A 23,298-nucleotide genomic window follows, 5' to 3' on the forward strand; every position below is an offset into this window, starting at 1 on the left:
TTGAGTTGAATCTTAGCTCATTAAATTTAAATGTTTTTCTTTTTGTAAAGGAACTATTTATGGTTATAAATTCCCTCAAAGTACTTTTTGCTGCATCCCACAAGTTCTGGAAGGCAGCATTTTCATTATTATTGAGTTTCAAATGTGTTCAAATTTCCAACCTGATTTCTTCTGTGACCTATGAATTACTAAGTGGTATATTATTAAATTTCCAAACATGTGGAGTTTTAAAGTTATCTTTTGGTTGCTGGTTCCTAATTTAATTGTATTTTTTGTCAGAGGATGCTCTGCATGATAACAAGCACTGGTATTTTTCAGACTTCTTTTTCTAGCCTAGTATACAGATCGGTTTTTAAATGTTTCACTTATACATGCTTATAGAGAATGTGTATTCTCTGTATCTTGGGAATAAGATACTATGTCCCATTAGGGATACTGTGTTGTTTAAATCTTCTGAACCTTACTAAATTTTTCTATGCTTGATATATTACTGAGAGGTGAAAAAAATTACCCACTATAATTGTGGATTTGTTAGTTTTCCTCAGCAATTGTCAGTTCATGTTTTGTACATTTTGAGGCTATATTAATACATAAAATTTAAAATTATATCTTCCTTGTGAATTAGTTTTATTTATTTCTTGATTTCTATTTTAATAGCTATATCAGCTCTCTTTTGGTATTTGTCTGGTATTTCTTTCCGGTTTTTGTATTTTCAAAATTCCCTGTAGTTATCTTAAAACAGGATATATTTGTTTTTTTTTTTGATGAGGAAGATCAGACCTGAGCTAACATCTGATACCAATCCTCCTCTTTCTTAGTGAGGAAGGCTGGCCCTGGGCTAACATCTGTGCCCATCTTCCTCTACGTTTTTTATATGGGATGCTGCCACAGCACGGCTTGACAAGCGGTGCATTGGTGTGCGCCTGGGATCCGAACCTGCGAACCCTAGGCTGCTGAAGTAGAGTGTGCGCACTTAGCCGCTGCCCCACCAGGCCGGCCCCAGGATATATTTGGATTTTAACTGTAGTGTTTGATCCATTTATTATTTTTGCCCAGAAATACCTTAATTTTGCTTTCATTCTTGAATGACAGTTTAGTTGGATATAGAATTTTAGATTGCCATTTATTTTTCCTCAGTGTTTTGAAGATATTATTCTATTGTCTCCTGCTTCTAGTTTGATACTGATGATTCTGATGTTATTCCTTGTAGGCAATCTCTCTTTTCTACTTATTATTTATTTTTTTGTGAGGAAGGTCAGCCCTGAGCTAACCTCCATGCCAATCCTCCTCTTTTTTCTGAGGAAGACTGGCCCTGGACTAACATCTGTGCCCATCTTCCTCCACTTTATGTGGGATGCCACCACAGCATGGCCTAACAAGCAGTGCATTGGTGCACACCCAGGATCCGAACCCAGGCCGCCAGCAGTGGAGAGCGCACCCTTAACTGCTACGCCATGGAGCCAGCCCCCCTCTCTCTACTTGTTTTAAAGATTCTCTCATTGTCTGTGGTGCCTAGTGCAATTGGGCGTCAAAATGTTTTTGTTTCTTGCTTTGGGAGTCACTGTGTATCAACTCTTTTTGTCAGTTCTTGAAAATTTTAATCAACTGCCACTCCCCCTACCCTCAAGCTACATTCTGGGTAATTTTCCCAGATCTTTCAATAACTATACTTTTTACTTGCAGAAGTCTTATTTGGTTACTTTTAAAGTGTAACTGGTCATTTTACTTTCTCATCCTTGATTTCTTCCTTGATCTTTAAAACACTTAAATTCTAAGAAACTTCTTGCTGTCTGTTATGTCTAACTCACTCACAGTGTGGGCTGTTCGCTTACGTGTTTTCTAACTTTGGGTTGTGAGTTTACCTCAGCAGTGTTTTATCTATGGTAATCCTGTAGCCTCCATAGTTATTTTGTATTTACTTTTGCTAGTTGCCACAAAAGGCTTTATCAGGCCAGGACCATTTTGTTAATTTTTGGGCTAAGTGGTTCCTGGATTTAGCAGGGAATGTAAATTCACATCCCAAACTCTAACAAACACAGGTTTCTATGTATATAAAGTTTTAGGGGAAATCCCAGCCTCACTGCTATCCCGAGACTGAGCCCAGAAAGCTAAGCTCCTTTGTTATTAACCTGTGCCACTGGAAGATTTTTCCTAATCTACTATTTATGGCAATCATCTCCCTTTGAGGGTTCCAGCTCTGTGTGAGGGATCTCACAAAGGTCACGAGAACCACAGGCCGCCTTTTTCTGTCTCAACGTGGGTATTAACACCAAGCTCCTGGCATGGCTACCCCTGGGTACTCACAGGTTACTAAAATCAGCAAGGGGCATTTGTACTATCAATTTCAGCTTTCAGTTTATTGCTCTGGTTTATAGTTCTCTCTCTTTATTTCTAGTCCATAAGAATGCCCTTCTTTTTCTTTTTTTTTTGTGAGGGAGATTAGCCCTGAGCTAACATCCGCGCCCATCTTCCTCTACTTTATATGTGGGACACCCGCCACAGCATAGCTTGATAAGCGGTGCCTAGGTCCACACCCGGGATCCAAACTTGCAAACACCAGGCCGCCAAAGCGGAGTGCACAAACTTAACCACTATACCACCAGGCTGGCCCCAGAATTACCTTCTTTTTTTTTGAGTTATGTTTTTAAAAGGATACCCATTATATTTTATCCAGTGTTTCCAGGTGTTTTTAAAAGGTAGATTTTCAGGTAATCTAATCCACCATATTATCATAACTCTAAATTTGATTTTCATAACTCTTTAAAGGTTTGTTCTCTTACCCTCACTCCCTTTTCTCTTTTCATGTATATACATATTAAATATAATTTTAACTCTGTTAATATCCCTAGAAGTGTAAATTAAAAGCAAAAACAGTTAGCAACCAGTCTCAATCTGTCAGTTATTTAAAAACATTCTTCCCTGTGATACTTATTGCAGTAAAAGCTCTACATAATTAGCAGAAGACAGCAGGTAAGAACACAGAACTAAGATTTCATACATTTGTGTTTTGGTTTTGACACTGCTATGACCAACTCTGAGATCTTTGACAAGACACTTTAACATCTTGTTGCCTATTTTTCCTTCTCATAAAGTTTTTTATGAATCTATGATCATAGTGATCAATACCCGCACTCTCTAATTAGGAATACACAGATTTCAAGAATCTTAAAATTCTTAAAATAAGAATCTTAATGTGTGATATTTCTGAAATTTATATTGTAGTTTAACTATAAAAATGTTGATATCTTAGAAAGTGCCCAATAATGTTAGTGAAATAAAGTTAATTTTTAAAAAGTTGTAATATCCGTTTATATAACCAATAAGTATCTGCATGAACCAAAATAACATATTATACAAATCAAGTCTCATTATGTTCTTCTCTGAAATGACTCAATAAATAATAATACCTTAGCTTTCGGAGTAGCTTTAATTGTCCATATGCAATCAACTGCTTGCCCAGGTTTCGTTTTTCCTTCTTGTTCTACCTGACTAGAACGCACTATTCCATCAGCTCCTGAGAGCTCAAACTGGCAATCTAGAAAGAACAGATGAATGATGTTCAAAGGAAAATAAGACTGATAAGAATGTTATGAGGAAAAAGAGGTAATATACTAAACCTGGGATGGGATTTAAAATACCTCCTAGGTAAGTAAAATCTGGATCTGTAACAGAAAAAAGAAGAAAGTCATTGGCATTGAGATATTTCAGAGTTACTTTAAGGCTTAATGTCTTAAGGCTTAATGCTAAGTTTAACAGCAAAGCAAGAGAAAGCTTTCACTGGTAGAGACTACAGTTCACTGGTTATTTATGAGCATATTCAGGTGCTCCCTTATAGGATTGATGTTTTTAAAATAATGTTTATACTTTTGATCCCATCACGAGTAACTGATTTATGCTACCTAAAAACTCATAATGCTCCATCAACAGCAGTAGCTAGTCCACTGACGGATGAATAAACAAAATGTGGTAAATACAGTACAATGGAATATTATTTAGCCTTAAAAAGGAATGAAATTCTGACATATGCTACAACATGGATGAGCCTTGAAACATTATGCTAAGTTAAATGAGTCAGACACTAAAGGACAAATATTGTATGATTCCACTTACTGAGGTACCTAGATTACATTAGTCAAATTCATAGAGACAGTAAGTACCAGGAGCTGGAGGGAGGGGGAATGGGGAGTTAGTGTTTAATGGGTACAGAATTTCAGCTTGGGATGACAAAAAGTTCTGGAAATGGATAGTGGTGATGGTCGCACAACACTGTAAACGTACTTAATGCCACTGACTTATACACTTACAAATGGTTAAAAAAGGTGAATTCATGTTATGTATAATTTACCGCACACACACAAAAAATAGTAGCTAGTAAGTGTTTTTTCATAATGGCAGGAAAAAAGAAAGATGACTAGGTGATATATAAGAGTAACTGATACTTTTAGCATTAAAAAGATGTTACAAAATCTTATATATGAATCAGATCTTGGCAAACCACTTTAGACCTGAAAGAAAGAACAGACATCAAAAACAATGTTCTAAATTAACTGAATGTTTTTAGATATTAAAAAACAAAATCAGGCAATTTTATATGTAAAGATTCTTACTTTGAAGAAAAGTAGCTCTTTTCCTCTATTATTCATGTATCATGAGATACACAACTTTATATGACTTATGGTTAAAATATAGACAAATTATAATAAAATGCTTAGGATTTCTTGACTATATTACCTTACATTTGCACTTATAGTTTATAAATTTTCAGATTTTCTACATAGATTATGTTTAATATTATACTAATGACAGTAACATCAGGAAGATTATCTAATATTCCATTTTATAGATGAGGAACCTGAATCAGAGAGAGATTATTTTCTTAGGTCATATAATGGCAAAGCCAGGACTAGATTCCAATTGTCTGGACAATTTTGTTACTCTACCATGTTGCCTCTATAATGTGAGGATTCCACAATTTTACAACTAAAAGAAGAAAAAAACCGCACGTTAAAATAAAGAAACAATGCATAATTAGCTAAATTATGTGTGTGCCTAGTTATTTAAAGTCATATTTATAAAATAAATTTTGTCTGGCGATTGGTAAACCTGGAAGAAGCCTATTAACAATGCTGAGAAATTAGTGTCTTTTAAATGAAATTCTCTAAGCTACTGGCGATATTTGCTGAGGCAGAGGCTCTAATGGATTGCTACTTCCTGGAAGTAACTGGGATAATTCTGGAAATTTTAATGTAGTAACAACAACATCCTAGAATTATTGCCTGAATGAAGAAATTCGGATTCATTTGCCAGAGAGCTCCTATGAGTTTTTACTCCAATGCTGTTTAAGATTCAAATTTCTCTTTGACATTTCTCTGCAAAACAGCTAAAGTGTCGTTACCCCTTCTTAGCAATTTTGGGTTTAATTTATTAAGTTAAAAAAGAACAGCTTCTGAGATATATCCTAAATTGAGCTAAAAATTTTCCCCCTACTTTTTTCAGTATGTAATTTGATAACCATGCCTAAAGTATCTGGAATTAAAAACAATTTTAACAAGAATTGAGCACCCAGTTGCATAAAAGAAACTTCTGTATTGAAATAGGTTTTGCAGGCTAATTAAAGATTCTGAGACATTTTAGACTAGCAGTTTTCTCACTCTGGCACTTTGGTATACTTAGGTCCTATCTGAACTTTCAAATTAAGTTTTTCTTTTTAGGCACCTGTTAGTAATTTTTTAAAATTTACTTTTATTGTAGTAAAGTATTTATATATATGATATTTACCCTTTTAATTTTTTTAAGTGTACAATTCAGTGGCATTAAGTACATTCACAATGTTGTACAATCATCACCACCATCCATTTCACCAAAAATCAAAACGACAAATTTTAATATGACCCAGCAATTGCACTCCTTAGTATTTACCTAAATGAGTTAAAAACTTGTCCACACAAGAAACAGGAATCCTCATACACAGCTGGTAGGAATGAAAACTGGTGCAGCCTCTATGGAAAATGGTATGGAGAGTCCTCAAAGAATTAAAAATAGAAATACCCTATGATCCAGCTATCCCATTACTGGGAATCTATCCAACAAACCTGAAATCAACAATCCAAAGAGGCTTATGGACCCCTATGTTCACTGCAGCATTACTCACTATAGCCAAGAAGTGGAAGCAACCTAAATGTCCCTCAACTGATGATTGGATCAAGAAGATGTGGTATATATATATACAATGGACTACTACTCAGCCATAAAAAAAGACAAAATCGTCCCATTTGCAACAACATGGATGGGCCTGGAGGGTATTATGTTAAGTGAAATAAGCCAGAAAGAGAAAGACAAACACTGTATGATCTCACTCATATGTGGAATATAAACCAACACATGGACAGAGAAAACTGTATTGTGGTTACCAGGGGCAATGGGGGTAGGGGGTGGGCACAAGGGGTGAAGAGAGACATATATATGGTGATGGACAAACAAAAATGTACAACCCAAAATTTCACAATGTTATAAACTATTAAAACATCAATTAAAAAATAAATTAAATAAATAAATAAATAAGTAAATAAATTTGGACCAAAAAAAAAAAGACAAAACTTGTCCACACAAAAACCTGCATATGGATGTATGTTTATTCATAATTGCTAAAACTTGGAAGCAACCAAGATATCCTTCAATAGAATGGATAAACAAATTGTGGTACATCCATACAATGAAATATTCAGCACCAAAAAGAACCGAGCTATCCAGCCATGAAAAAACACGATGGAACTTTAAATGCATATTACTAAGGGAAAGAAGCCAATCCCAAAAGGCTACATATCGTATGATTCCAACTAAAGGACATTCTGGAAAGGGCAAAACTATGGAGAGAGTAAAAAGATCAGTGGCTGCCAGGGGTTGAGTAGGAGGGAAGAACAGGTGGAGCACAGAGGATTTTTAAGGCAGTAATCTGTATGATATTGTAACAGTAGACATGTGTCATTATACATTTGTCCAAACACACAGAACGTACAACACCAAGAGTGAACCCTAATGTCAACTACAGACTTTAGGTGATAATGATGTCAACGGAGGTTCATCAGTTATAACAACGTACCACTCTGGTGCAGGATGTTGATTTTGGAGGTAGCTGTGTGTGGGGGGGGCGGGGAGTAGGAGGTACATGGTAACTATACTTTCTGCTCAGTTTTGTGTGAATCTAAAACTGTTCTAAAAAATAAAGTCTACTAGAGAAATTTTACTTCTTGAAAATGTCCTTTTGGCATTAAGAAGGTAAATACTGAAGCAACACTTAAAAATTTCCGTATGTTTACTGATAGGAAAACAAAGTTGACTATGTTGTTCAGGCAAAAAAAGCAGGTAATATAGCTGTATATATAGCATGATCTCAGTTATGTAAAACAAAATAAATAGATATAGAAAAACATCTGAAAAGATATACAGCAAATTGTTAATACTTGTTTTTTATATATAGGGTGGTAAGATTATGGATATTTTCTTTCCATTTGGATATGTTTTAATTTTTTTCAACTAAATTTCTTGCATGAAAACACAAAAGCAAAAAGATTGTATAATTGCTACACTAAGTTACTTTTTCATCTTGTTAGTTTGTAAGCTCTTTGAAGACAGGAGCAGTAACTCATATATCTTTGTGTTTCCACATTAGGAGTATCATACTTTTACATTGCACAGGGCTTTGCAGGTCTTCAAGTGTTCTCACATCCCATGGGGTAAGTAAGACAGGTAGAGTGTGCTGAATGGAGCCCCCCCTCTGCCAAATATATGTCCACGTCCTAATCCTCAAAACCTGTGAATATTACTTTATATAGTAAAAAAACAGTGAATATTACACGGCAAAAGATGTGATTAAGTTAAGAATTTTGAAAAGAGAGGGTGATGTGAAGATGGAGGTAGTGACTGGAGCCATGTGGCCACAAACTCAGGAATGCTGGGGCAGCCACCAGAAGAAGCTGGAAGAGACAAGGAATGGATTCCCCCCTAGAGTTCCCAGAGGGAACACAGCCTGCTGGATTTTGGACTTCTGGCTTAATAAATTTCTGTTGTTTTCAACCGCAAAGTTGGTGGCAGTGAGTTACGGCAGCCTCAGGACACTAATACAGCAGGCATTCCCACTTTACCAACAGCAACTCCCAGCACCACTCTGTGCTTAAAAGTCTTACAGTTATTACGTGGCAGAGAGAGGATCCAAACCCAGATCTCCTGCCTCCAATGCAGAGCAGTATTCTTTCTACTGCTTAATATTTTCTACAGACTATTTATTCAGAAGAGTGGTTAATTCAATCACTCCAATGGAAAAAACCTGCCAAAATAATTTTTGGTAGGATTTATGAAAATAAGACAATTTTTTTTCAATTATTTTTTAAAAGTATTTATTTTATTGTTTTTGGCCTTGATATATGACAAAGAAGAAATCTAAGAAAAAATGTGATACCATCTATACACTTCAAAATTCAAGTGATATAGTTCTATTTCCAATTTTCGTTAAGTTTTTATTTATTCATGGACTGACTTGCCTTTGACTTTGCTAATTTCTTTAAAGCCTTGATTTGATTAACTCTACTAAATTATCTCTTTTCTAGCCTTAAGATTCTAAAACCAGAGTGAGACCTAACCGCTGAAAAGACAACTTCATTACCTGGAATAAATGAGTATTTTGCTCGAAATCCCAGTCCTTCAAGTTCTTCATCAGAACTAAACTTAATCCACATGAATCTCCCTGTTGATCTAATTAACGGAGGGCTTTTCACACCACAGTAACGATCTATTAGTGGAGAGAAACCAAATGGCCCATCTCGAACTTCCAAGTGATCAAACCGACATTCAAATGATGGTTCTATATAATAATGTTCGTCAAAGGTCAACTCTATTCTTTGACGTGGAGCAGCTAGAAAATAAAAGTAAGCAAATCAGGGCAACACAAATAAGAAAGAGTATAAACGCCCCAACATAAGTGAGAAAAGCAAAACAAACGTGCTGTTACTGTCAGAGATGAGGATCATAATGAGAATGTAAAATTCATCACAAATGCTACATTTTACACTATTAATACTGCCACTCTGTAGTACTATAGTAATCTTTCTCTTTGGCATATGCTATATATTAAATTAGTTAAATGTACTTGATTAAAATTAGAATCGAGAAGCTAATGCTCAGTACATGAGATATGATGTACCATGATCAACAGAAGAAATGAAAGGAACAACTACTGTAACTATGGACATAAATTTGCATAAAGCCTAATAAGAGATGCCAGTAAGTTTAAGTTTCTTACCAGAGAAGTTTCTCATATATACTGATGCAACTAGTTGAATTATATTTTAGGAGATTCAAATTTCCTATAAAATTTCAACTATTATTTTGTTAATGTGTTCAGTATTCGTAAATATCTATAATTACTAGAGTTTAATTCAAATACATGTTTAAATTTTGTTCAAACTGGTTTAAACAGGGTATTTTACCAACGCATTTAGTTTTACAATAAAGTAAAAATTCATCCAATAAGATACATATTGGTCAAATACCTTCCAAAATGTAGATACACTCCTTGTTTGGTGGATATGAGTCAGGATAATTTGGTGAAGCAAAATGACCACCATTGCTGGTTCGAACCCAAATGCCACACTGGGTTGCAGGAATGTGCTTGATTCCAATATTTTGTCCATCTTAAGGGAAAAATAGCATTTAAAACATTAATTACAGCAAAGAGAACATCATTCTTCTCTTTCCCGCACAACTTCCCCAAATAATTGCCCACTCTATGTTACACATATATATAATCTTGTAAGAACCACTATCAAATTTAGCACAACAAATTGAATACTGCAGAAGTGAAGGAAAGGTAAGATTGTATGCTGTGCTTACTGGAAGAACTTGCTGCTAGAGACGAGCCTGCCATGTAAGACAGCAGAGAAATAAAACACAGATTTTACAAGGGCAAAACCATGTGGGAGAATCTGATAAATCAGTAAAACTCTATTAAATTCAGTGTGACATAAAAATAAAAAGATCCCAGGAGTTTATCTCTGGACAGTACATCTATATTTAGTTTAACACAAAAGTCAAATAAGATTCAAAGATTAAAGATTATAGACAGAATACATGTATTTAGCTCTGCTCCCTCCTCAAACTCCACTTATACAACAGTAAACAATTTTTTGTTTTTTAGGGCATAAATCTGTAAGAACCAACAGTAACAACTGGCAGTAGTAGGTATCTCTGAAGTGGGGGAGAGTGGTGAAGTTGGGCTTTTTAAAAACATGAGGCTTGGTTAAAAGTCTGTTTAGAATCAATTTGATTCCTAATACCCTCCCCTATTCCAGAAGTCTAGGTAGCTGCTGCTCTATCACCACATCAAAAAATGAGATTATTTCTTTGCCAAAGGTAAAACAGGGTCACAGGACTAGGGGACATCAGGCACAGGCGAGGGTGAAAACACCACCCTGAAAATAGGGAGATTAGGTGAATATTAACATACTGAATGATGCTCCCAGTCTCTTCCCTCACTCAACTCCCCAGAGGCCTCTTGGTCAGATGTAGAGCTTCTAAGCAGAAAACGGAGAGAGTCTTCCCTGGGGAATCTAATCAGCCCCAGGTCTAAGAAAAAGACCCCAGGATGCAGACTCAGGGGCTCCCCGATGTTGGGTCCCTCAACAGTGTGGGCTGCAGGAAACAAGCCCTATCTACACTTGCAGCCAATGATCAGATTTTAGTGCTCCTCTCATAAATCGGAGCATTCAGGGATCACCAGACACTTGAGTAAAGCCTCTACTATGAAAAACAGATTAAAAAACAAACAAAAAAAGCAACTCTGAGGAAACAAAGATTATGCAGAAAAAATACTAAAAACCCAATAACAACAACACTAAACAAAACTATCATTTAATCTCCTCAGAGAACAAGAGAGTATATCCACAGAACAAGGATAGTCTAAAAAAAGAATATTCAGAAAACAAAAGAAAGCTTCTAAAAATAGGAGAAATGAAAAAATTAGTAGACAGTTTAGAGCAGAGGTCCACAAACTGTGGTCCTGGGCCAAACCTGGCCTGCTGCCTGTTCCTGTAAACACGACCTCCTGGGAACAGACCCACGTCCATCCACGTGCACACTTCTATCCCTGCCTCCACACAACAGCAGAGCCGAGAAGCTGCTCCAGACACTGTAAGGCCCGCCAAGCCTCACATATTTACTATCTGGTCCTTTACAGAAAAAGTTTTCCAATTCCTAGTTTAGAGGATAAAACTGAGGCAGTCCCAGTAGAGACTACTGAGAAGAAAATAGAGTAAAAAGAGAGCTGGAAAACAGAAAAGATAAAACAAAACAAAAAACAAATAACAGGAGTTCCTTAAAGACAGAACAGAGAAAATAGAGAAAAGGGAATTAACAAAAATTAAACAAAAAAAGAAATAAAAACTTCTAAACTGAAAGACAGAATTTTCATATTGAAAAAGCTCAATGAGTGACAATGTAAATCCTGAATACGGATGTAACCAGAATTATAACTCCTGAGACAGGTGGCACAGATGGAAAGTACAAGAAGACCTGTATACAGCTGGGGGTGAAGAGTGGGTGCATGAAGGAGCTAGATTCTCATCTTCAATGCTGGGAAATCATTATCTAATACCTAAAACTGAAATAATAAAGAAGTAACAGCAGAGTATGTTATTTAGAAATATACAGGGAAATATCAAAAGAATCAGCAAAAAGAGTCATTATCTCCGTGGAGCATGAAGGGGGGTAGGGTTGGACAGGGGACTGATTTTTCCTAATTAACTTTTTAGAATGCTTTGATTTTTGTCATGTGTATGTATAACTTTGATGAAAATAAAAAATAAATAAGGTATATAGGAAATGTACTAACCTCTGACTTGAAAATCTGGTTCAAAAATCACACTAGCTAGGGGCCAGCCCAGTGGCGTAGTGGTTGAGTCTGCACGTTCCACTTCAGTGGCCCGGGGTCGCATCCCAGGCACAGACCTACATTGCTCATTAAGTCATGCTGTGGCAGCGTCCCACATACAAAATAGAGGAAGACTGGCACAGATGTTACCTCAGGGCCACTCTTCCTCAAGTAAACAGAGAAAGATTGGCAACAGGTGTTAGCTCAGGGCCAATCTTCCTCACCAAAACAAACAAACAAAAAAAACAAACCACTAGGTAATCTTCTTTCCTAAACAAGGACAATAAGATCAGGTCCAAAGGGTTTGAATAAGATATTGATGGAAATGTTTCATTTGTCTACATTAGAAAAAAGGATTTTTATTTTTGCTTAGTGATAAAGCATGAATCTCATTTAATTTGTGGATAAAATCCATAGTGTGCTAGGAGCTACTAGTGATGGCAATTTTTAAAATTTATCAGGGCAAGACCTTATGTTGACAATTTATTCTAGTTAACTGCAGCTGAACACAGTTAAATTGAGGCTGATAGGCCTCAGAAAGCCTTAGGTCATTGGAACATCCCAGAAGTTGCAATCCTTTCAAATAAACCACCCACTGTCCTGAACATACAGAAAGTTATCATTGTAAGGACTTTACCTTGGGTCTTTTGGGCCACAGCAATCCCTTCCACTACAAGTATTGTTATTAACAACACTAGAAAAATAACAAAACAGAGAAGTTAAAAATTGAATCTATATTACATTTTACTAAGTTTATAAGGGAAATCAGATGACAAAAAAAGATTAACTAAAACCACTATTTCTTACTAACATTCACTCGCAAGATTTTTAAGGGTTAAATGTTATGTTCTGATTTACTATTTTACACTTAAGACAACTCAAGAAAAACCCATAATTGATATTGTACACATTTATACAAGCACTAATAGTATATGGCAGTTAAAGCATTTTTCAATTTAGGATGGACTAAAAAACCATACTTTTTTTGCAAATTTTGCTGACCCCAATTATTCCTATATTTACTGTACTCCATATCTCAAAACTTTACATGCATTATGGCTAGCTCTGCAATGTATTATGCCAGTAAAAGTTCAATTAGATTATCTGACTTGTGAGCACGCTCATAACAGAGACAGCAGTAAGGGGGCAGCAGTCTCCCAGAAACCAGTATGAGACCTTGTATACTGTGCAGTACTATGCTGTGTCCTAAGGTACAAAAGCTAGCATATTCAGAAAATGAAGCTTTTTTCCCCCAGGTTGCACATTTCTGAGACCCAATCAATAACGTATTGAATTATTTGGTGTATGTATGTGTTCTGAAGATTCTTTTGAACATTTTATTTCTACGAATGGTGCACCAATCTCTTTCATTCTCCCTTTCAGAGGAAATCACACGACCAGCTTACCCAAACTCCTGTGTGAACTGGAGTTTTTATTATTTATTCAGTCAATAAGCACTTAGAGACTACCCACTGGATAGCAGGCACGGAGGATATACAGATGTGGGAGGAGACATACAGCAAAATAGTAAGAGTATGGACTTGATGAGTTAGACGGATCTAGGCTGGGATTCAAATTTTGCCGTGTACCAGCTGTGAGGCCTTTTCAGCTTAGTTTACTTATCTGTAAAATGAGGATGTTGTATTAATAGCACCAACCTCATAGGGTTGTTGTGGTGATTAAAAGAGATGATGAACATAGCAATTTTTATGTACTATGCATTCTGCTAAATAAATGACAAATATTAGGACAAACTACTATCCTTAAGGAGGACTCACTCTATTGTCAAAGATAATCTATAATACGAGGTGAAAACGAGTTTAACAGGGGTTATACAGAAAGCATAATGGAAGCAGAGAAGGGAACCAATCTGCTGGGGGTTAAAAGAACTTCAGAGAAGGCAGGTGATTATACTCTAGTTGGACCTTATAGGTCTTCAACCCAGGAGAGGGAAAAAGAAATAGCTTAGACAAAAACAGGGAGGCAGGAGCACTTATCTACAGGAGGTGTCGACAAACTCTGATACAGTACGGTGGGTTAGCATGTGGAAGGGAAAGTGATCTACCAGTTAGAATTAGTAGGATGAGATCTGACTGTAAAAAGTCTTGGACGCCACGCTCAAGAGTCTGGACTCTTGACTATAGTGAGAAGCCATTGTGGGTTTTTAAATTTGAGTGTGACCTTGTCACATCTGTGTTTCAGACCAATAACCCCGATGGTTGTGTGGAGTCCAAACTTTTAAAGAGAGGATGTCATTTAGGAAGCAAAGATGATTGAGTCTTGAAGCTGAGCAGTGGTAGTAGAAATGGAAAGGAGGAGAGATTTATAACCTGATTCAGATGTAGAGTCAACTGCAAAGGTGACTTATAGGATCTTAGGAGTGAGGAAGATGGAGGCATTGAAGATGTTGCTAGTTAAGTGACTGGTAGATGGTCATGCCACTGTTCACTCAATAGCACGCACTGAGTATCTACTACGCAAAGTTACCAATGTATGAGACTTCTTGCCATTCAGTTGTTTACATCTTATAATCTGATCATTTGACCACTTCATCTTTGGTTTCCTGTATCCTTGCTGACCTTTGTCTCCTCTGTCTTCTCTCAACAACTTGAATTCCCCTTTTCCTTTCTTTGGTTTCTAGTAGTGTTGAAGATCTCATGTTATGTAGGAACAACCCTTTCAAACTCTTCACATCTTTGCACTGGATCACAGTTAGAGGAATGGAATGTTAAAATATATATTTTTAAAAACAGAAGATTTAGGATCAAAAAGAAAACCTAGGGTAATATTAGACAACCGTCAATTCAGCAAATAACATCCATTTGTATCAATTTATCTTGTAAGAGGACACTATTTCCCAAGGCATACCATGCAGATGATACACAACTGGTCAAAATTTTGTGCTCAGTGTTACCTTTCCTCCTGAATCACAGGCATAACAACTTACCAGTTCTCACGTTTATAATTCACTGTATGTAAACAAGTAACACAAAGCCAGGCACACAGGACAAGTAAGAGATCAAAAAAACTGAAACCAGGAGAACAATAGTAAAACTAGAGCAAAAAGATGGACTGTGCCATGAAAATTCTATAATGACCAATGAAACTTTGGTTGTACAAATATCTTATTTATGAAACCTGCACAGAATATACAACTAAGGTAGAACAATCATATTAAAAATAAAATTACAACACCAAAGAAACCTATTATTCTTTTCTACTTTATTTAGAGGGCTGCTCACAATTTTCTTTTTTCCCAAATGTTTAAAAAAATTATTCACAACTCAATCAACCAAATGAGCTGTGCCACTGAATATAAAAATGATATTTATTTATAAATTGGGCAAATCTGCACAACAATTAGGGACAGAAATATGCAGTGATACAGTCGTTGGTGATACAGAATTTAGGACGATTAACAGTCACAACTATATCATAATAAACATGGTTTCCTCCAAGTTGTATAACAGGATCTTTGTAAATCGCTTGTTATAATCAGACTGAGATATTAAAACAAACTCCATTAATGCCCAACACTGAAGTCATGTAGTCCCTAAAGCAGTGCTGTGGTGCTCTGTTCTGTCTCTAGTCCCCATCTACGTGCCACCATTCCCTTCTTCCTCTTACCAAAACAATCAATAATCTCTCAAACCCAGACATCTCGCATACTTTGAATTCAAAGACAATGTACCCCGGAAGGCATTAATTCTTTAAGGTAGAAACCCACGCCAAAATAAAAATTCTGAACACCATAACTACACAGTTTGGTTATGCAGAGAACCACTTGTGACTTGATGCTTGAGAAAGGCAGTGCCTGCCCACCATTTATGCTATCACTTCTGGTTCTGGAGTCCAGTCTACGCCTTGTGACAACCTGTATACAGACCTAACTTAAAAATGAAGGCTTAAAATATAAAGACAGGTACTCTTCAAGGTGTTAAATACAAATCCCCAAAGCTGCTCCTTTTATCCTGAATCACCATCACATTAGCCTACACCGAGTCTTGTCCCCAAGCCTTCTAGTGTAAAGGCCCTACTTTCCATTGTAAAAATCAAGGTCAGGTTTATTCTTTTCACTGTTACTTAATAGGGGAAATTCTGGCCAATGCGCTAAATACTGGAAAGGAGACCAAATTATTATGTATAGATAATGTTATTTAAAACCTAGAAGTCCCAAGAGAATTACTTGGAAAATTATTACACCTATTAAGGGAAGAGAGTAAGACTAAAATAAATAAGTAAATAAATTTAATATGATGGAGAAGTAACACGTACCAGATAGTAAAACAATGTAAAGGTAACAATTCTTCCCAATATGTCATACATTTAATGATACTTTAATCAAAATCTTAGTTTTGGGGGGGACTTAAAATGTTTCTAATGTTCATCTTGAAGATTTTTCTATATTGGCCAAGGAAAACATATCCAGCACCCACTGTGTTACAGGCAGTGAGTTGGTCCTTGGGGATACAGCAATGAGCGAAGCAGACATGGTCCTTATTCTTAAGGAGCTTACAGATAAGAAAATGGAAGTAAAGGAAAAGCTCAGAAACAGACATATATATCCTAAATTCTATTATGATATATGTGGTACTTGAAACTCTCAGTGAAAGGATAGTTTTAATAAATGGTTCTGGGATAACTTGTTCATTACTTGGGGGGGAAAGTAGATCCCTATTTCAGGCTAAAAAGAAAAATAAATACCAGATTGAAAAAAAAAAAAAGGTGAATTATGTATATATTTTTGGATGGAGAACACGTTCATTTACTAAAGACAGAAACATAAATAAAAACTACAAACCGGGAAGAAAAGATTATGCCATCAGAAAAATGTGCCAGAAAACAAAACAACACAGAAATTCAGCCTTACTAATATGAAAAAAAAATGCAGATTCTAGTGTTGGTCAAGATATAGGAAACCGACATATACTGCCAGTGGACTGTAAACTGGCATGGCTTTTTGGAGGTTATTATGGTAACATATATCAAGGCTTAAAAATGTACAAATAGCACTTGCAGGTTTGGGACCTGAATCCCCGGGACAGTGATTATCAAACTTCAGTGTACATCATAATCACCAGAGGGCTTATGAACACATAGACTTTGGGGGGTAGTTTACTTCCAGAGATTTTGATCCAGTAGGCGCTTGAGAACTTGCATTTTCACAAGTTCCCTAGTGATGCTAGCTGCTGGCCTGAGGACCACTGCAAAAGGAGAATGACAGTACACGGCAAGAAACAGCAAGAGGCTGCCTGCTTCCTCCTCTGGCCAAGATGGATGTGGCAGGGCAGAGGCTGGGCAAACAGGAGGCGACCAGTTGGTTTCGGAAATGTTGGTGAATGCTTTACTACCTATTCTTATGATGCCCCTACAAATACTTGTTTCTGAACATCTGCACTTGCATGGACCTCCCTCTGCCTCTACAAAATTCACACTGTTTAAAACCCGCTTTTTCTTTCAAGATTAACTTTATCTGATACATTCAGACTTTTTACTCCTGTGACTATTCAACAGCTCTCTATCTCCATCTGGTTTTGTTTCTTTCACTGATTTTGCACACTCCTATGATGTTAGCATTAGGTTTGGCACAAGTAATAGAAAAATCTAAACTAACAGTTTAAACAAGATAGAGTATATTGCTCTGTCAGGCTAACTGTGGCAGTAAGAAAACTATCAATGGCTAGAACGAAGGCTTTATCATCACTAGAGACCTAAGTTTCTCCTACCTTATTGTTCAGTTGTGTATGACTTTCGTTTCCAAGGTCATTTTATGGTCCAACATGGATGCTGGAGTGCCAGCCATTATATCTTCATTACAACTACCAGGTATGCATTAGAGTCAGCAAGAATGAAGAAATGACATAGGACATTCTTTCTTCCTTTAAAAACACTTGCCCCAAATCGACAATAACCTCAAAATAAAAATTTTAATTCAACAACAAAAACGCCACCACTTCCACAAAGGTGCACACATATCTAACTGGCCAGATTTATTTAGTCATATGGCCACACCTAACCTTAAAGAAAGCTGGAAAATCTAGTCTTTATTTTGGGTGATTCAAAGAATTGCTGAAGGGTAAAATGGATATTGGGAGATAACTGACTGCTTTTGCCAGTCCTCTATAGTCTGTTCTGTACTCAGCAGCCAGTGATCCTTTCAAAACATAAATCAGATCACATCACAGCTTTTCATAAAATCTTCCGAGAGTCTCATTACATTTAGAAGAAATCTGTACTCCTTACTCTGACTTCAGAGGTCCGATGTGATCCGGCACCCGCCACTTCTCTGACCTTCCAATTGCTCTCTATGGCTACACAAGGCCTTCTTGTCATTACTGCAACACACCCAGTTAATTCCTGCCTTAGAGACTAGCTATTTCTTCTGTCTAGCATCTCTCTGCATGGCTGTTCCTTCCTGTCGTTCAGGTCCTCTGAGGCTTCCCCAACTTCTAAAGAAGTTCACACTTTCTCCTTCATCCTGTTTTATTATATAAATAATACTTTAATTATTACTTATATTACCTGGTATTTTCTTGCTTGTTTATTATCTGTCTCTTCCTTCTAGAAAGGGGGGCCTTGTCTGTCTGATTCACTGATGCATCTCTAGGGACTAGAAGATTGCCTGCCCACAACAGCACTCAATAAAAACCAGACGAATCCCTGAAGTGACTAAGCATGATGCTGATTTTATCTTTTTTGTAAGCACACCGTATAGTACAGAGAGCCCTGCACTAACAAATTAACAAGCACACATCTTGGTTAACAGTAGCCACACATATGACCCAGCTTCTTTTTATTTGCGCATAAATCAGGGGACAGGAAAAGGTTATTTTCAATTCAGACACCCAGCCACTACTCTCACTTTTCTTAAGCTGGCTCAATTTACCTTTGTTACTAATTAAGCACGCCTCTTTCTAAGCCTTCCTGCTTTAAGCATCTAAGTGGTAAACATAAGGTTTGCTCAATCTATCATGAGATGCCAGAATGTAACAACCACGTTACTGGTCTCCCTGCTCCTTACTATTTTCTGTAGTGAAAGCAGAATGGAGTTCCATTCGAGTCTACGTACCACTTGTGGTAGCAGTAACTTGTTTTCTATAAACTATGTTCCTAAGAACAAAAAACTACCTAAATTTAATCAAACTCAATTTTACTTATTAGCTAAGAAAGCAGATGGATCTTGGTGACCTTTGGGATCACTTCAGCCTACGGATGCTAATCACAGTGCCAATCACTTTTATAAGAAAGAGTAACTGTAGAAGTACTTTCTCTCTCCTGCAGGATGTGACAACCTCCTTGTTAGCCAAATGCCCCTGAGTTGGCAGTTTTGTATGCTCTGGTTACAGGAGTCTTCCTTAGACATCCACAGCAACGACCATCAAATTGGAACACAGCCAGGTCACATTTTGAAGAGTATCTGATATCCTCTCACCCACTAGTGCTGTAATTTTCAATATATCACTCTAGGCATATTTAAACCAACATGTTTTAATGTCATTTTGACTAGGAAGAATTGAACTTTCAGCTTAGCACACACTGTAATTTTGTGAGTGATATAACAAATACATTAAAAAGTGTTCAGTTTTTCGTGACCACTCTGAGGAGCGACTGACAAGGCGAGCCCCCTCAGCAATTAGAGCAATCTGGCTCTTATCTGTTGTTTTTGTTTTTTTTTTCAGTACCCCCTCATGAGGATTCCTTTGAGGGAGTTCTGCTGTTAAGAAAGGTTTGGAAACCACAGGTTAGATCAACTCTTAGGATTCCCCTTTCCAACTCAAAGACCGTAATTATTGGGATCTCAAAGTGCCTCAGGGACACATTTTTTTAAATATCAATTATTATGCAGGAGCATAAATTTAAAAATGATAGGAGACTTGTGCTGAATAGGCAGTAACCAAGAGCAGAACTTGGACTGTTGCTTTAAAATTTTAGATAGGAACTTTATTTATAGTCTTTTATTTATCTTATTCCCAAAAGGACTGAAAGTAGCTTTGATTTGAACTTGTTTTGTAATGTACATGGGTGTGTATTTCAGGACTGCATGTTTTTCCCAAAATGTGAGTTTGGTTTCAAAACGTAAACTGGATTCTAGTTGAGGATTTACTACAATAAAAGCACCGTTTTATCAGACTTTTCAATTGTCAGCATTAAAACATTTTCTCCAACTCCTGGGGGAAAAAGCCAAAAACTTCATTTTTAACAAGTCTGTGTTTAAAAACTACACTATTAAAAGGACAGCTTTTCAGTACAGTACTTATTTCCGTGTAGTTTACTTACTTGGATGAGACATAAGAATGAAGGACAGGAATCAATATTTGTCAGTCTCAGATAAGATTTTTAGCATATAGCGCCAGGAGATCTTTATGCTTCATTATACCATAAACTTAACCACAGTTTATACAGATTTAAATGTAACTGAGTCTAATAGGAGTCTCCTGAAGCCAGCAGCAGAATGAATAAGAACAGTAAAAACATAGGTTTATAATCCTAAAATAATATTTTCACATGACCATGATGCTTATTTAACTGTGATAAAAGGTAAGTCAAATTTTATAAGACCTAGAGTTATCATAAACAATTAAAAGAGAATTATTGTTTTAACAATATATGAAGGGTTAAAAAGCCTAGTAGAGTTGTCCTTTTGTTCTCCCTGCTGGAAGTAAAACAAAAAGAATCAATAGCATCTTAAAGAAAAGTACTTCCTACTTAAAATCTCAGACTCTTATGGCTGATTTGTTTTAGTAGAAACTGACCGCAATATTCCAAACAAGGCTTTTGGTAGGTAATATCTACAATTATGTAAATGATAAATGACTGCTTCCCATAAGAACCTCTTTGATGTTGAAGCAATTCACCTTCCAGGATACTTAAGGGATTGTTTTTCATGCCGTGGGGCACGCAATGAATGGCAGCACAGGGAAGAGCCAATATTTTTTAAAAGGTGATTTTTTAAACTTAAAAATGTCAATTTTTGTATACGTAACACAAGCATTTGGTTAAAAAAATCAAGTGATACAAATGGGTGTGCAGTGAAATGTAAGTCTTCCCTTCATTCTCCTCTTTCAGTTTTCCAGATTCCCTTCTCAGAATCAACTTTTGTTAATTTCTTGAATCATTACAGACCAATTCCCCATATTTACAGGCACATACACATAAACTTAAAAGACTTAGCTTGCTTTCTCTCTAAGGCAGGCTACAAACAACAATAACAATTTAGTTTGAGCTTTAAAAATATTCCAGCATGTAAAAACTGTGTAGGTTGGGTAACATTACGAAAACAAAAAAGCCAGTTACTACATTGTTGCCGCTGCAGTTCGGCCATCACCACAGAATCCTTTCCTGCAAGTGCAACCACCACATGCCTCACCGCGGCGGCCAGAGAGGGCAGTATGCACCAACGACAAAGGCGAAGGCAGAGGGCTGCGAATCCGTCCACCGTTCGAGGAGCATGGGCGATTGCGTCCTACCCGGCTCAGCGTCGTCGAGTTCTGCAGGAAAAGCTGTACGACAGATCTACGGGACTTCTCCCCAGGGGGCTACGCGGGTGAACTGTCGTTATGATGCTGACAACCCCACGACAATCAGAACAACGGAAAAAATCCGGAGAAGGAGCACTAAGAAAAATCCCACTGTGTATATGGTTTATTTTGAAAGAGGAAAACAAAACCTTAATTTTCAAAGAATGGCTATATAAACTAAAGTTACAGATAGGAAAAACTACGAAATTAATTTCAGAGTTTTAAATTTTAATACAGTATAATAAGGGAATCACTAAGAATTTATGGGGGGACTGGGAAATAGCAGCTACAAAGTCCTAGGTTACCTCAGTACAAACTGTATACATAAGTGTGCAATTGGGCAGTTAAACATTTTAAATTGCTGAAATCTCAACTATGAATTTAGGAATATCTGGAAAATTGATAATTTGTCCAATTAAAAGTAAAATTATACTGAATTTTCTAATAAGACAAATTTGAAAAAAGTGTTACTACGGAGGGGGGAAAACACCAACATTTGTCACTGTACAAAGATCAAGACACAATGACAAGCGACACATGACACTGTCAGTGCAATGCCTTAACTCCTTCCCCGATACAAGAAAGAATACTTAATAACACGACAAATATGCAGCAATTCAGTTTTCAATTCAAATCAGTAGGGGGAAAGGGGAGCCCTTTATCGGCGGTGCTGTTGTCCTCTGAGGACTGAAAAAACCATTTCTTCAGGGCGACTTTCAGAAGCAACTTTGAACACCTTACTGATCGATGTATATAAATTTTAATCTAAAATAACACCTCCTGGAAGATGCACAGCCTCTATAGTTGACACATTTGGACTCTGTGCACTCGGCAAGCCGACTGTGTGACTTCCCAGTACAAGAATCGCCGGCGCAGGGCGCCCCGAGGTCCGGGAGCGCCGGGCCGGGCCGGCCGCAGTGGTGCCGCAGCCCGCGGCCGCAGCAGGTGGACCGGCCGTTCCGCCCGCCTCCGCGGGGCTTCTCGGGGACCGGCGCCGCCCCGGCCGCGGCTCTCACTGTCGGCGTGGACTGACTTTCCGCCACCGAACGCTGCGAGACCAGCCTCGCTCCCCCGCCACGACCCCACAACTTCGCGAGGCGATGTACGCGACGCTAAGGAGGAGGCGCGAGGGCCCGGCCCCGGCCCCCGCGGCCGGCTGGCACCGCGAGGCTCCGCCGTCCGCCCGCACCACACAAAGGCGCGCCGGGCCCCGCCGGGCAGGGGCTCGAGACGCCGGGCTCGGCCCGCAGGGGGCGCCGTCCGCGGCCCGCGCGCTTACCTTTGAGGGCCGGGCACAGCTGCTCCAGGGCCATGTTCCCGGGCGGCCGGCGCTCCGCGAGGGGCCGGGGCGGGCGAGGAGGCGGCGCTCACGGCCCGGCGCGGCGGCAGCTCCGCTCCGTCCCCATCGCCGGCCACCCGGCTGCCTCCCTGCGGGCAGCGCTCAGGTCCTGCGGCCCGCCATGCCCGCGCCCCCCGGCGGCCTCCCGCGCGGCCCGAGCCCCCCGACGGGCGCCGCCTTCCGCTCCGCGGCGCCGCGTCCCATCGACCGGCCCGCAGCCCAGCCGCGCTGACACGAGGCTGGCAGCGCGCGGGACCCACTGGAGCGGCGGGCAGGCGCCCGGCTCATTTAAGCGGGGAGCGCGAGCGCCGCGTGCTGGCGCCCCCTCCGCGCCTGCGCCGCCCCCGCCCGCCCGCGCCCCTCGCCCTCCCAGCCAATCGCAGGCCGAGCTAGCCCGCGGCCTCGCGCCCTGGGGAGGCGGTGCCCGCCCGCGACCGTTGGGCGGGGGCGGGGCCAGGAGGGCCGGGCGCCGCTGACCCGCCCCGCTCGGCCCCGAACCGCCGCTCCGAGAGGCCGGCCCC

General features: G+C 38.6%; 1 protein-coding gene across 3 annotated transcripts in view; it reads right to left on the reverse strand.

The window, feature by feature from the left end:
- NETO2 (neuropilin and tolloid like 2) overlaps positions 1–23,005 on the reverse strand; it is a 61,164-nt gene extending 38,159 nt beyond the window's left edge. The window contains exons 1-6 of one of the 3 annotated variants that reach the window (XM_058527733.1): positions 22,718–23,004; positions 12,558–12,614; positions 9,546–9,686; positions 8,660–8,908; positions 3,618–3,662; positions 3,408–3,535 (exon numbers count right to left, since the gene is read on the reverse strand). In XM_058527733.1, the coding sequence (XP_058383716.1) occupies positions 3,408–3,535; positions 3,618–3,662; positions 8,660–8,908; positions 9,546–9,686; positions 12,558–12,614; positions 22,718–22,751 (654 nt within the window). In that variant the 5' untranslated portion in view covers positions 22,752–23,004. Of the gene's footprint in view, positions 1–3,407; positions 3,536–3,617; positions 3,663–8,659; positions 8,909–9,545; positions 9,687–12,557; positions 12,615–22,717 lie in introns of all 3 variants that reach the window. The other 2 variants (XM_058527734.1, XM_058527732.1) reach the window with 2 other exon arrangements.
- Positions 23,006–23,298: the final 293 nt, after the last annotated feature.

The sequence above is a fragment of the Diceros bicornis genome, chromosome 32 (assembly GCF_020826845.1).
Source record: "Diceros bicornis minor isolate mBicDic1 chromosome 32, mDicBic1.mat.cur, whole genome shotgun sequence".
NCBI lineage: Eukaryota > Metazoa > Chordata > Mammalia > Perissodactyla > Rhinocerotidae > Diceros > Diceros bicornis.